The following is a 13,954-nucleotide window of genomic DNA, read 5'->3' on the forward strand; positions in this document are numbered from 1 at the left end:
ACATTTGAGCGCACACTTTCGCCTCCACTTCTTCGCCGCCTAATTAATGAAATTAATTAATTAAACAAACAAACGATCGTTTGTTACATCATAAGTTCCGCCGTTTTTAGTTTGAAATTTACGATATGTATGCGTTAAATATAAACGCGTGCATCATAGGTATTTTACATTTAAAATAGAAATAAGTGCCTTTTTGTTTCGCAATTTTATCTCCATGCGTGTATCTTTGTTAGAAACATATGTCACTCCGTTCGTAATTAATTATGGATTTTAAATACTTATCCTTCGGTGGGGGCGCGGGAAGAAAAACCGCGCGCGAGTTCCTTTCATCTCGAAACGGTTACTCAGTCCTTATTAATAGAATTCGAAAATCACATTTGGCAGCGCATTTTCGATTTTGGGAAAAACTCAATAATTTTGTATCGCACGCGATCGAAGTCGCGCCTTTTGGTATAAACAAATGGTAAAAGTCCTCTCGGAAAAGTGGCCGTCGCGGTGCCAAGAAAACGCTTGGCTCCTCGCCATCATCGGATTTCGTTATATTAACCGATAGCTTCTGTTCACATATTAAAGCCAAACTAATTACGCAAGTACGTTATTTTGATTTATTAATAAATAATCTTCGTGTATCGCTCCGCTGGATTGTGGGAAAAGTGCGTTAATTGCACTTATTCAATGCCGTTGCGAAAGTGCGTATACACGTTCGGAAACAATGTAATCGCGCTGTTGGAATTGCAATTAATTAATGAAACGCGTCTCGCCTTTGTGCTTATTTTCTCATCGTTAGAGCGAATTTTTTTCAAGCAATTGCGCGTAACGGAATGCGAATTCCGAGTAGTTTGCCGTTTTAGTCAAAGGTTCGTCCTGAAAATATCAAAATGATGACAGTTCGATCAGTTGGCCGCGAAAAACCTCTACAAACCTCAAGAATTTTTAAGAGTCATCGTCACAAATTTGAAACGTATTATACAATACAATATATACAATTCTTAGGAGTGCCTCAGGGATCTAACATAAGTCCACTACTATTTTTATTGTTGGTCAATGATCTCCCTGAAATAAAGGTTTGATTAAGAATATCGACTCAATTGGGTGGAACGTGGAAGACAGTATGACATTGAATTGACGATAAACATACCAACATAGTATGGAAAATTTGCGATTTTTCTTTTCCTTTAGGAAACTAGCAATAGAAAGACCTATCGTCGATGAGTATCCTAAAAGGCGAAAATAAGCGAAAAAAAATGTGATTCGGCTCAAAAAAGAACCAATATATTGATGGGGTTCGTAAAAAATATATCGACTCAATTGGGTGGAACGTGGAAGACAATATGACATTGAATTGACGATAAACATACACACTACATAATATGGAAAATTTGCGATTTTTCTTTATCTTAATAAAGGGAACTAGATAAAAATACCTATCGTCAATGAGTATTCTAAAAGGCGAAAATAAGCGAAAACAAATTTGATTCGGCTCAAAAAAGAACCAATATATTGCTGGGGTTCGTAAAAAATATATCGACTCAATTGGGTGGAACGTGGAAGATAGTATGACATTGAATTGACGAAAAACATACCCTACATAGTATGGAAAATTTACGATGTTTCTTTATCTTAATAAAGGAAACTAGATAGAAAGACCCTTGGAAAGAACTATCGTCGATGAGTATCCTAAAAGGCGAAAATGAGCGGAAAAAATTTGATTCGGTTAAAAAAAGAACCAATATATTGATGGGGTTCGTAAAAAATATATCGACTCAATTGGGTGGAACGTGGAAGACACTATGACATTGAATTGACGATAAACATACCTTACATAGTATGGAAAATTTTGTGATTTTTCTTTATCTTAATAAAGGAAACTAGATAGAAAGACCTATCGTCGATGAGTATCCTAAAAGGCGAAAATAAGCGAACAAAATTTGATTCGGCTCAAAAAAGAACCAATATATTGATGAGGTTCGTAACAAATATATCGACTCAATTGGGTGGAACGTGGAACACAGTGTGAGATTGAATTGACGATAAACATACCCTACATAGTATGGAAAATTTGCGATTTTTCTTTATCTTAATAAAGGAAACTAGATAGAAAGACCTATCGTCAATGAGTATCCTAAAAGACGAAAATAAGCGAAAAAAAATTTGATTCGGCTCAAAAAAGTAACAATATATTGATGGGGTTCGTAAAAGATATCGATTCAATCGGGTGGAACGTGGAAGACAGTATGACATTGAATTAGCGATAAACATATGGAAAATTTGCGATTTTTCTTTATCTTAATAAAGGAAACTAGATAGAAATACCTATCGTCGATGAGTATCGAGATGAGTATCCTAAAAGGGGAAAATAAGAGAACAAAAATTTGATTCGGTTCAAAAAAGAACCAATATATTGATGGGGTTCGTAAAAAACATATCAACTCAATTGGGTGGAACGTGGAAGACAGTATGACATTGAATTGACGATAAACATACCAACATAGTACGGAGAATTTGCGATTTTTCTTTATCTTAAAAAAGGAAACTAGATAGAATGACTTTGTTGATGTAAATTTCAGCTGGTGGACTCCACCAACTAGATAGAATGACGTATCGTCAATGAGTATCCTAAAAAGCGAAAATAAACGAAAACAAATTTGATTCGGTTAAAAAAAGAACCAATATATTGATGGGGTTCGTAAAAAATATATCGACTCAATTGGGTGGAACGTGGAAGACAGTACGACATTGAATTGACGGTAAACATACCCTACATAGTATGGAAAATTCACGATTTTTCTTTATCTTAATCAAGGAAACTAGATAGCAAGACCTATCGTCGATGAGTATCCTAAAAGGCGAAAATAAGCGAAAAAGAATTTGATTCGGCTCAAAACAGAACCAATATATTGATGGGGTTCGTAAAAAATATGTTTCCCATCTTCGCTAGAGTTGGTTTATTTCGCACAAATACCACAGAAAATGGAGTATTTTACGTTAGTGTCTTCAATTTTAGGGTGTAATATACGTATATTCGGCTTTGGATACTGTGTCCCATTTAATGCAATGGAGTGCATACGACGACGCTGTTTTAATCTTACACAAATTCTAATTGCCAGAGAAATTTGAAAAGAATTTCAAACAATCTAAATCGAGATCTAAATAATTTTAGATTTCAAGAATACCACAATATGAATTTCAAAGTTTTTTTTAAAAAAAGCTTAAAAAATTCAAGAGAATTTTAAGACAACTTAGAAAATTTTAATTGTTTAAAATTACAGCAAAATCTTCAACGATTTCAAGAAAATTTTAATAACTATTAGGAAAAATGTTACTAAAATTTCGTCAATTTCAAGATAGGTTTACAAAAAACGCCATTGAAATTTCAAGTAAATTTCCAATTAAATAAAAAACTGTATGTATTTTTAAAATATTTCAAGAATACTTTTCGAAAATTTCACGATAGAAAGTTTCAATAAAATTGTAAGACAATTTCAAGAAAATGTTTATAGAGTTTAGGAAAAATTACAAAAAATGCGTCAAGAGAATTTTCATGAACGTCTAAGAAATTTCCAATAAAATTAAAGAATCCTACAATCGAGCCTACAATACAACTTCGGAAATTGTACGATAGTTCCATAAAAGTTCAATCACATTTCAAAACATTCAAAAAAAATTACAAAAAATCATCAACGTGATTTTAAGCAAATGCGAGAGCAAATGTCAATAAAATTGCAAGACAATTTCAAAAAAATTTCAATACATTTTACGAAAGAAATTTCAAACAAAATTCGGTAATATTCGAATAAATTACAAGAAAACTTCCGCAAAAAAATAATAATTTCTAAGAGATTTGAAAAACAATTTCAAAAAAGTGAAGAGAAAATGGCAAAAAAATGACTTTCAAGACAATTTCTGAAATATTTTAAGGAATTTTAAAAAGATTTCAAGAATACAATACAACTTAAATCACATTTTTGAAAGTAGGGTGAATTTAAACCTTTAGGACTGTAAATCGTACTTGACACGAAAGCCTTAATCCAAAGATTAATTATTCGCATTAAACAACCTTAAATTTGAAATCGGTTCTGGCAGCAACGGCTAAAAAAAATTCAAAAATCTTCGAAGATTTAAGAATCATTTGAACATTTTTTTTAAATCTCATTTTTTGAATTTTTTCACTTGAATCTTGTTTGAAAATCATCCCTGGTGTTTTAATTTTTGGCCTTTTAATAAGTGGGTAGGATGCTCTATCAACCCAACTTCCAAGCCCGAACCCGGACTCAAAGGCAGGGATCCTCCCTACCGCAGTTGACCTTTCACTCCACTGCGCTACAGAGTGCAGGAGCGGTTTCAATTCGTTTTTATAAGAAACATCTTCAGTTAAAATGTCAATAAAAATGAACAAATAAGAAAGCTACGTCGGCGCATGCGCAGTCCAATCTTCGCACTTTATTTCAATTTGCTTTCATAGAAAGGATCCCCGCTGAAATTTGAGAGAAATGCCCGTAGGACACAGTTTTTGTTTTGTAGAAAGTTGCCGCCATTTTTTTCAATCGCTCACTTGTTTGTTTATCCTTAACAATTAATGTGGCGGCAAATTTGGCCCCGCTCGTTGTCGCTACGTCGATCACCCGCGAATTCTCACCTGTTCGAACTGCCTCGGCCGCGATTTAATTTCGGAGTTTGCCCCCCACTCCTCTTCCGCTTTAAAAACAAAAATCGAGAGTTACATATTTCGGTTTGTTTTAACTAAAATTAGAGAAATATTTTTCTATTTTCGTTTGGCAAAATCTCCGCTGGTCGCGTACGTCAGATTTAAAAACGATCGCGAGCGTCGGTCGGGCGGTTTTGGCTTTTCGTTTACCTACTCGCGAAAAATTCGCGTATTTGTGCCAAGAGGAGTCGATAAAATGCGCGAAATCGCTTCGGCTTCCGTCTTCGCCGCCACGGCACGTCGGAAAAAGGGAGGACGAAAAATGTCACGCTCGTAGGAGGTAAAGGTTGCTTAATAATCGGCCTTTGAATATTTTTATGGTAAATTACCGCAAATGGCGAATTAATTAACATTTCCATTTTAATGCGTGTGTCTGGAGCGCCGTCTGAAAGATTATGGATTTCTATAAATATACATGGATTAGTAGTGTAGGTTGTGAAGGTAATTTGAATTTTTTAAGGTGTGGAAAGTAATCGCTACGCGCTGTTTCGTTGCGGTGTTTAATTAACGCATTTGATATTATTCTATAATTGATCGACCGGTTACCAACGCAGACTATTCAGTTCACTATATGCAAAACATTTCGGTGAAATGTCTCGTATTACGAAATCTCGCGGTATAGCAATTTTGCAAACATTAGATTGTCGAATTTCAATTTGAACGGATAGATTGATTACTACAACAAATGTCAATTACAGTCTGCGGTGGGTACCTATTTGAAATATTAGTGAAAATTGATTTAAAAAGAACTAGTAGGTAAATAACACGTATCAAATTGGCAATAGCCAGCTTGCAATAGATTTTTCATACATCTAGATCTAAGGGAATTCTTTCTTCAGTTTCACATTTTGTGATTTTGCACATCGATGATGAAGGCGTAAGGACCGGAGTCGGTGGACCCTACAGATCAAAGCTTGCAAAAATGTAAAGAATGAAAGAATTTTGCGAGGAATTTTGTCCTCAAAACAGTTTGATTTGTCAACAGCGAACGTCATAAAAAATATGGCCCAAAAACGGGTTTCTATAAAAAGCAAAGGCTATCCTCCAATATCCATTAATAAACGACTTGTCTACTACGATCGACCGGAAAATGACCTCCACCATCTCCGTTTTGGTGTTGTAACAAATATCCCTTCTTTGTTGAATTCAGTGTTTCTTAATGTTCTCTGTGTCTTTTCCAAGAGGTACCCATGGTCTTTTTCTGCTCATTCTAGCAATTAGATCTATCTCCTAATAATATCCATCGGTGCATTTTCTCCTCTACTAGTCTACTTCTTTGCTGTAAATCGTCATCACTCGCTTTTTATCCCCCTATCTCCACACTTCCCTCCTACACATGGTCTTCTCATCGTTCATATGTTTACCCCCTATGGCTACTCGATTTTTTACTGTTGTTATTATACCACCTTTCGCTCTGCCCTTTGTTTATTCTTCTTCGCGAATTGGTTCTCCCATGTCAGCTCTTTCAGTTCACAATTCTCCATTTTTTTCCAAATCGTCTCTTCTATCCATGTTTCCACTAATCTTATTCGTCCAATCGTATTCTCTTACAAAATTCTAGAAATGTTCATCTTTGTTTACTGCACACGCCCCATTTCAGAACGTACTTCTTCATGTTCCCTTCCTTGAGACAAAATTCTCCCTCGAAATATTCTCTGACGGAATCTATGCCCCTGGGAAGTTTGCGACCAGAAAATTAACGATCACAAAACCTAGACTCTAACAATAACCTGCATAAAGCTCGCCCTTGAGTGTTTAAATTCCAGAAAACTAATAAATTCCCCCTAATCACAATGTTTCTAAATTATAAGTTTCAAATACTTCAAATATTCAAAAATATGATACCTATATACAAATTGGAGCATAACTTCGAGAGAGAACACAGATTTCACAAAAAATTTCAGAAGATTTCAGAGACTCGAAAAATTCAGAAAATTTAAAAAAAACCTGCAAATGCCTATATAAAAATAAATAAAATTCAAAAACGGGAAGCAAGAAATTCTCAAAATTTAAGGGAATTAGAAAAACAAAAATAGGAATTGAAGTTTTAAAACAAACGTAAAAAAATGACAACATTTCTGAATTTCTTGCTTCCCGCTTTTGAATATTACTTATTTTTATATAAACATTGCAGTTTTTTTTAATTTTCTGAACTTCTTTAGTCTTTCTAGAAGTCGTTCTGAATTTTCTAAATTTTTTTGTGAATTCTAAGTTATCTTTCTCGCATTTAATATATCAGTTTATTTCTTGTTTATACATTTTTGAATATTCAGAGCTCGATTCAGAGTATTTTAAAAATTGCCAATTTTTTGGAATTTTTTTCGGAATTTTGTTATTTAAAAAAATGATTTTCCCGAATTTTGATACTATACCTACTTTGAACACATTTTGTATTATAGGGAGAATTTTTTAGTTTTCTGAAATTTTAATTTTAAACGTTTGTTTTGTAAATGTTCAATTCCTTTTTTGTTTTTTTTATAATACCCTTTAATTTATGGAACTTGTTGCTTCTCGGTTTTGTATTTAATTTTTTTTTGCAAATTTTTTTTTAAATTTTCTAAATTTGTGTATCAGTATATTTCTTTTTTTTATACATTTTTGAATATTTGGAGTATTTTAAAAATTGAATCTCATACTATAAAAACATTTTGCGATAGGGCGAATTTTTTTGTTTTACAAATTTCTAGAATTTCTTCATTTTTTTGTTTATTGTCTGGAATATTTAAAAAAATTCGAAACTGCTTCAGGAAGTGTTTCAAAAATGTTTCGGAAATATTAATTAGAATCGTTTAATAGACGTTGGAACTTTGTGCAAAAGTCGAGGTGAAAGTATAGAAATTTTGGAAATGCACCTGAAATGAATTTTTCAATTTTGGAAATGTTTAAAAAATAAGAAATATATATACATATTTCAAAAGTGTGTCTCAAGTTGCGGAAATGTGTAGAAAATTTTGAAAACCCTTAAACATTTTGAAAATGTATCCAAAATTATTCTAAATTTTTTTAAATTTAATTATTTTCACGATTAATAATCATGTATAGTTTATATACTAAAGATACGTTATTTTGATTATATACATTAAACTAAGTAAAAAATATTATTGAGAATAATGTTTAAAATATTGGTTTGGCCGTCAATAAAGAAATAATAATAATAATAAAATTTTAAGAAACAGAAATGTTTCAAAAATGTTGAAAAAATAAATAAAATGTTTCAGGAATTAAAAAATTTTGGAAAGATAGGAGACAACATTTTTGGGAAGGTGTAGGAATAAAATTTTGTTTCAAGAAATATTTCAGAAGCGAGGGAAGTGTGTCAGAAATGTGGAAATTTTGGTAATTTGGAATATTTTAAAAATTGACTGCTTAAGGATTTTTCGGAATTGTCTTTGTTCTTATTAAAAACATTGGATTTTCTTGAAATTGTATCTTATAATTTAAATCAATTTTTAAAATACTCCACTCAAAAATGTACAAAAAAGAAATAATGAATGAATAAAGAAGTGTGTAGGGAATTTTGGCAACTTGGAGTATTTTAAAAATTGACAATTTTTCCAAATTTTTTAATTAAGTATATTATATTTAAAAAATTTGGTTTTCCTGAATTTGAATCTTGATAGTTTAATATCATTTACCCTCTAATGCAAAGTACATATAAGATTCAAATTCGGGAAAATCAATCTTTTCAATAAAAATTAAAATTTCGAAAAATTGTCCATTTTTACTTACTCCAAATTACTCAGATAAATTAAAAAAAATAATTGATTAAAAAAATTTCAGGAAACTACAAAATTCCCCCTAACGCAACATGTTAACAATTTTTTTATAAATAATTCCAAAAAAATTGTCAATTTTTAAAAATATGTACAGGGTGATTCAAATTCGTCACCGAAAAACTGAAAATGTCAAATTTCGTTTTCATTTTCTCCGAGATTTTCCCTACTTAGCCGGTCGGAAATGGACGGTTCCCATTAGCACGTTCTATGGGCACTTTTTTTTTCACAGAATCAGAATCTGTTACCACCGTTTCCGTAGAACTTACAGGATACTACTTTCTTATTTGTATGGACGTCATATATATTGCATTTTTACGTAATGAGCGAGGGAATGAGGTAGAAGACAAGAATAAAATAACGGTCACACACTGTATACTTTTATATAAATTTTCCAGAAAAAATCAAATGTTTTACATTCATCCACGGGTTAATAGATTAAATGTTGACATTTTTCTTGTAAATTTATGTAAAAGTATAGTGTGATAAATACATATTCGAGAAAGATGAGATTTCACAAAAAAAGTATAGAATAAAAAAATACAGAAAATTTCAGAACGAGCTTTAGAATGTTAGAAAAATTAAAGAATTTAAAAAAACAAAATAATTCACCCCTACTGTAAAATGTTTAAAGTATAAGATTAAAATTCAAGAAAATCTAATTAAAAAAAAAAGAAAAAAATTCCAAAAAATTGTCAATTGTTAAAATACTCCAAATATTCCCAAAATTTAAAGTAAATTTAAGGAATTCTCGAGGGAATTCTGTTCTCGATTCTGACTTACTTATTCGAATTTCTGTTGGTTTTAACAGATACGTACTTAGCTATTCCCTCGGGTATTACATTAAAAAAAATTAGTTTTTATTCCCGAACGATCTCGAACGATGATTCGAAAAAATAACGTGGACACAGGCGAATGAAACATCGTTTCGGATAGCCCATTCGTCTGCCATATTAGCATAACTTTCCACCGATTTTGATCAAAACAAAAAAAGTTTTTTCTTAACTATGCACTTCTATAGGGAATGGTTTTTCACTTGCCCCGGGAAATTTAATAAGCCAATATAATAAGCCGTACAAATCATTTCTATAATGTCTTGCAAACTTTGCGTTAACCCTTGGAGACGCATTTCTGAAACACTTCCCTCGCTTCTGAAATATTTCTTGAAACATTTCCAAAATATCATTTCACACTTCCCTAAAATTGTTTACTCGTTTCTGAAACATTTCCAAATTTGTTTAAACATTTTTAAGTTTTCTTTTACATGTTCAACATTTCTTTAATATCTTACCAAATTTTGAGTAATTTGGGAGGCATTTCCAAAATTCTTGAATACTCACCTGAAATATTTTCAAATTTTCCTGCATTTTTTCAAAACGTTTGATCACTTTCAAAATGGCTACACATTTTCGATACATTTCACAAACTTTCTACACATTTCCAAAACTTGAGACACTATTCTGAAAAATTTTCCAAGAATTCTTTCTTATTTTTAAAACATTTCCAACATTAAAAATTCTTCCGGCATTTCAGGAAAGTTTCCAAAAGTTCTATAATTTGTACAAATTTCCAATGTCTATGAAACGATTCTAATATTTCAGAAGCATCTGTAATCCGTTCTGAAGCAGTTTCCAATTTTTTTTAAATATTCTAGAAACATTTTCAAGTTTTCTTGCATAGCGTTTCCAAAATGTTTTAAATGTATTCAAAATTGCTACAATTTTCCTCGACATTTCGAAAACTCGAGACCCATTTCTGAAACATTTCCCTCGCGCGAGCCCTCACATATAAAATAAATAAGCACTTATTTTTTAATTTTTTTAACATTTTCAGACACATTTTTTAAATTTCTATAATTTCGCACAAATTTACAATATCTATTAAACAATTCCAACATTTCCTAGGCATTTTTAAAATTCGCTAAATATTCCAGAGATATTTTCACATTTTCCTGCACTGTTCGAACATTTCTGTACTCTATACGATTTCTACACATCTTCAACGTGCTTCATTATATTTTTATCGAGATTTGTATACATTTCTATGGCAAAATTATTGAAAAATTCCGAGACATTTCCAAATTTCTTACACACTTCTAACATTTTTTAAGGTTAAACGTAAAATGTCTAGATGATTTTGGTTGCATTAAAAAAAATGAATAGGCGTTTTGATTTCACCTCGGATTTGACGCTTCTGATAGATAGTGTTTCAATGGTTTTTCCGTGACAAGTGTTGACTCGCTCTGTATACAGGGTGGTGACTTGCGTCACGCATCATAGGGATTTCAATGTAAAATTCATAACATGCGATTATTGGCTCCCCAAATTATTTTAGAGCAAACATGTATGAAGGTTTTTGGTAGAAAAAATTTTTTACGTCAATAAACCGTATTAGTTTTCAATTTTTTACATAGTAAAGACCGAGGTAAAGACGGAAAATTGAGAAAATAAAACCCGCATCTTTTTGAATAATCTGCGATGCCATGGAATTTTCTAAAACAAAAAGATGTCAAGTTGTCAATTAGCAGCTGGATTTTATGATCGACTTGGTTACTGTCTTGCAGTTAATGGTGACTTATTCGAACATTTACTGTCAATTGTTGTATTAGCAAACCGTTTTTAGTAATTTGGTCTTTCTTTATGTTGAATTCGCTGTTCTAAATATAATACTTTTTGATAGAATTTGATTTGTTTTATAGCAGACATTCCATGGCATGACGGATATTGACGTAGTAGTTTTTGTATTATAAAATTCCATGGCTTCACAGATTATTATTGAAAAAGATGCAGGTTTTATTTTTCCAATTTTCTGTCTTCATTATGTAAAAAATTGGAAACCAACGCGGTTGATTGACGTAAAAAAATTTTGTCTATAAAAACCTTAACACATTTCTGCTCTAAAATAATTTGGGGAGCCAATAATGGCATGTTATGAATTTTACATTGAAATCCCTATGATGCGCGACGCAAGTCACCACCCTGTATATTGTGTGTATGACTCGGTGTATAAACATAAAATTCTTTGCAAATCTTGTCCAAGAATGAAACAAAAATCAGAAGGTCCTAGAAAAAGCACTCGGTGCTCCGCGCTAATAACTCAATTTCCCCTAATCCAGGATCATTCCAGTGCTAATTTCATTAATTCCCGAGGGGTAAACCGCTGGAGTAATTTGGTGTACACGGTTTGACTAATACGAGTAATACTTGAGTCTCGACTTGAGTAATACCCCGAGTAATACTTCGTGGTAAGACAACATTATGTATGAAGTATGAGTAATGGTGTACCTACACGTTTTAAACCAGCGGTTTACCCCTCGTTAATTCCAATACTAATTCCACTAATTTTCGAGGGTTCTACTCAAAAATTTCATCGCATCTCGATTGTAATATTTTTTATGTAATAAAACAGAAATACCAAAATTCGGTAAATTTTTAACATAATTCAAGTGAATAACCAAAATTACCATGCCAATTGTAACCGTGACAAAATCTACCAACCCCGTTAATCCGATTTAACTTTAACTTATCGCAATGTCCTATTGGTAGGTTCAGTAAAGCTCCACTTCAATAAGTTTCAAAAATTGTCTAATGGCCGTTTGCACCGACAAATTTAAGCAAAGCTTAGCTTAAAATCCATGGCAACGATTATTGAGATAATGGTTGCCATGGATTTTAAGCTATGCTTAAGCTAAGTTCTGCTTAAATTTGTCGATGCAAACGGCCATAATTAATTAGTGCGGGAGTTGATCATGAAGGAGTTTCTTATCCCTAGAGCAACTATTGTATTGCGTAAATTACGAGGTAAATTAAATCAAAGTATTACAAAATTTCAATTTTTTGTTTTTATATCGTTAAGTTTACGAACCGAGGAAATATTACGGCCGTTTTTTGCCCGTCGGTAATGGTCGAGTAATCGTGTAGTTAAATGAAAGAAAAAAAAACACTGACCTGTTTTCTTTTCATGTTGGTAACGTTAGTGTCGACGACGGGGGCCGCGAACGGCACCTGTCCATCGTATTGGTCCTTGATGACGTCCAGATATTTGGTAAGGCGCTCGTGGTCAATTTGATCCTTGCAAATGTGGAGATAGGAACGCCAATTCGACGAATCGAAACCCCAATGCACGGTCCTGTTCTCCAAGTCTCTATGTACGTGACACACAAACTGTTGCGGGGTGAACGCGCCACTGCAGTCCATGCATTCGATGCACCTTGCGTCCTTGCCCGTATAAAGATCGGGCACGCAAATACCCCTACACTTGCCGAAGCACTCGTGATAAACGGTAAAGGAGAGCGTGCCTTTCGGCGGCCTTAAACTAGGATAAACTTGACAATGTAAAAGGGCACTACAAAGTCTTTCGGCGTCCGTTTTCGTGATAAGTCCGCAGCTCGGCGCGCTGCTCGGAAGTATTCCCTGATTCTTGAGGACATTTAACTGTTCGGGTGTGCAACGCGAACAATAGATTTGTAACTGGTCGCATTCCTGATTGATTTGCATAAGACTGAAATCGCGCAATACCGAGTTTAAAACTTGCGGTAAACACAGTCGCTTCTCGCCGCCAACAACGAAGCACGAAATCGTCTCACCTTCCAATGTTGTTTCCGTACGTTCGCTACAACTTGTATCGGCAGTCGTTAATATTGGAAGCTGTTGGATTGGCAATGGAGCTGGTTGGACGTACTCCTCTTCTTTTAGATCTGGCGATTCCGACTTGGTCGCGACCAAAGACAGACCCGGACCTTGTAAACTCTTGGTCGCGCTGTGCTGGTAGTTTTTCAAAACGCTCTTCAAATGAGGCGTAACTTCCATCATCTTTCCAAAGCGATCGCCCCCGAAAGGAGCGCCAATCTTTTCCGCGCTAACTTAGAAACGCGCACATTTTTCACGTAAATAAACTAAACTGTACTCACTTTACACACCGTTTCGACGCAACTTACGCACATCCCGCGTTCACCGTAACATGTCTACTTCTGGCTGCTACTCGGCGACCGGACGATGTCTGTGTCTGGTTCGAGCCTCGTCCTTTGCGCAAACTCACAACACGCACGATCAGATACACATTTTGCAGCACAAATTTTCATTTACACGCATCATAAATCGACACCATCAAACTAACGCCTAATTATTCTCGTTTTCGAATCGAACGCACGATAATAACGCGAAACAAAGGCGACGATCAGAAATCCACCACATTCGCGAATGTGCAGTCATGGCCACAGACGTTCGCCGAGGAAAGTCTAGCCTCACCTCCCCGCGCTCCACCGCCCGCCGCGCGACTATCAACCGGTCATGTGACCGACCTTCCCGTCAAAATAGCCGTCATACCGAGACTCGCGCGGGGAGCGCGAGAGAGATGCGTTTCTCTCTGTCGGCGACGACGCCGACTTGGTGATTGCACGTGCATTGCTCTCAAACAAATCAACCGCCAACCCTTCTCCCGTGTTTTTTTGTCGTTCCCCTCGCGCGCGACGATTGCA

General features: G+C 34.0%; 1 protein-coding gene across 1 annotated transcript in view; it reads right to left on the reverse strand.

Moving 5' to 3' along the window:
- LOC116177862 (ski oncogene) overlaps nt 1-13,741 on the reverse strand; it is a 103,330-nt gene extending 89,589 nt beyond the window's left edge. Inside the window, exon 1 of the mRNA XM_031497013.1 lies at nt 12,426-13,741. Within this exon, the coding sequence (XP_031352873.1) occupies nt 12,426-13,289 (864 nt within the window). The 5' untranslated portion in view covers nt 13,290-13,741. The remainder of the gene's footprint in view (nt 1-12,425) is intronic.
- Between the last annotated feature and the right edge of the window lie 213 nt (nt 13,742-13,954).

The sequence above is a fragment of the Photinus pyralis genome, unplaced genomic scaffold, assembly GCF_008802855.1.
Source record: "Photinus pyralis isolate 1611_PpyrPB1 unplaced genomic scaffold, Ppyr1.3 Ppyr1.4_LG8, whole genome shotgun sequence".
NCBI lineage: Eukaryota > Metazoa > Arthropoda > Insecta > Coleoptera > Lampyridae > Photinus > Photinus pyralis.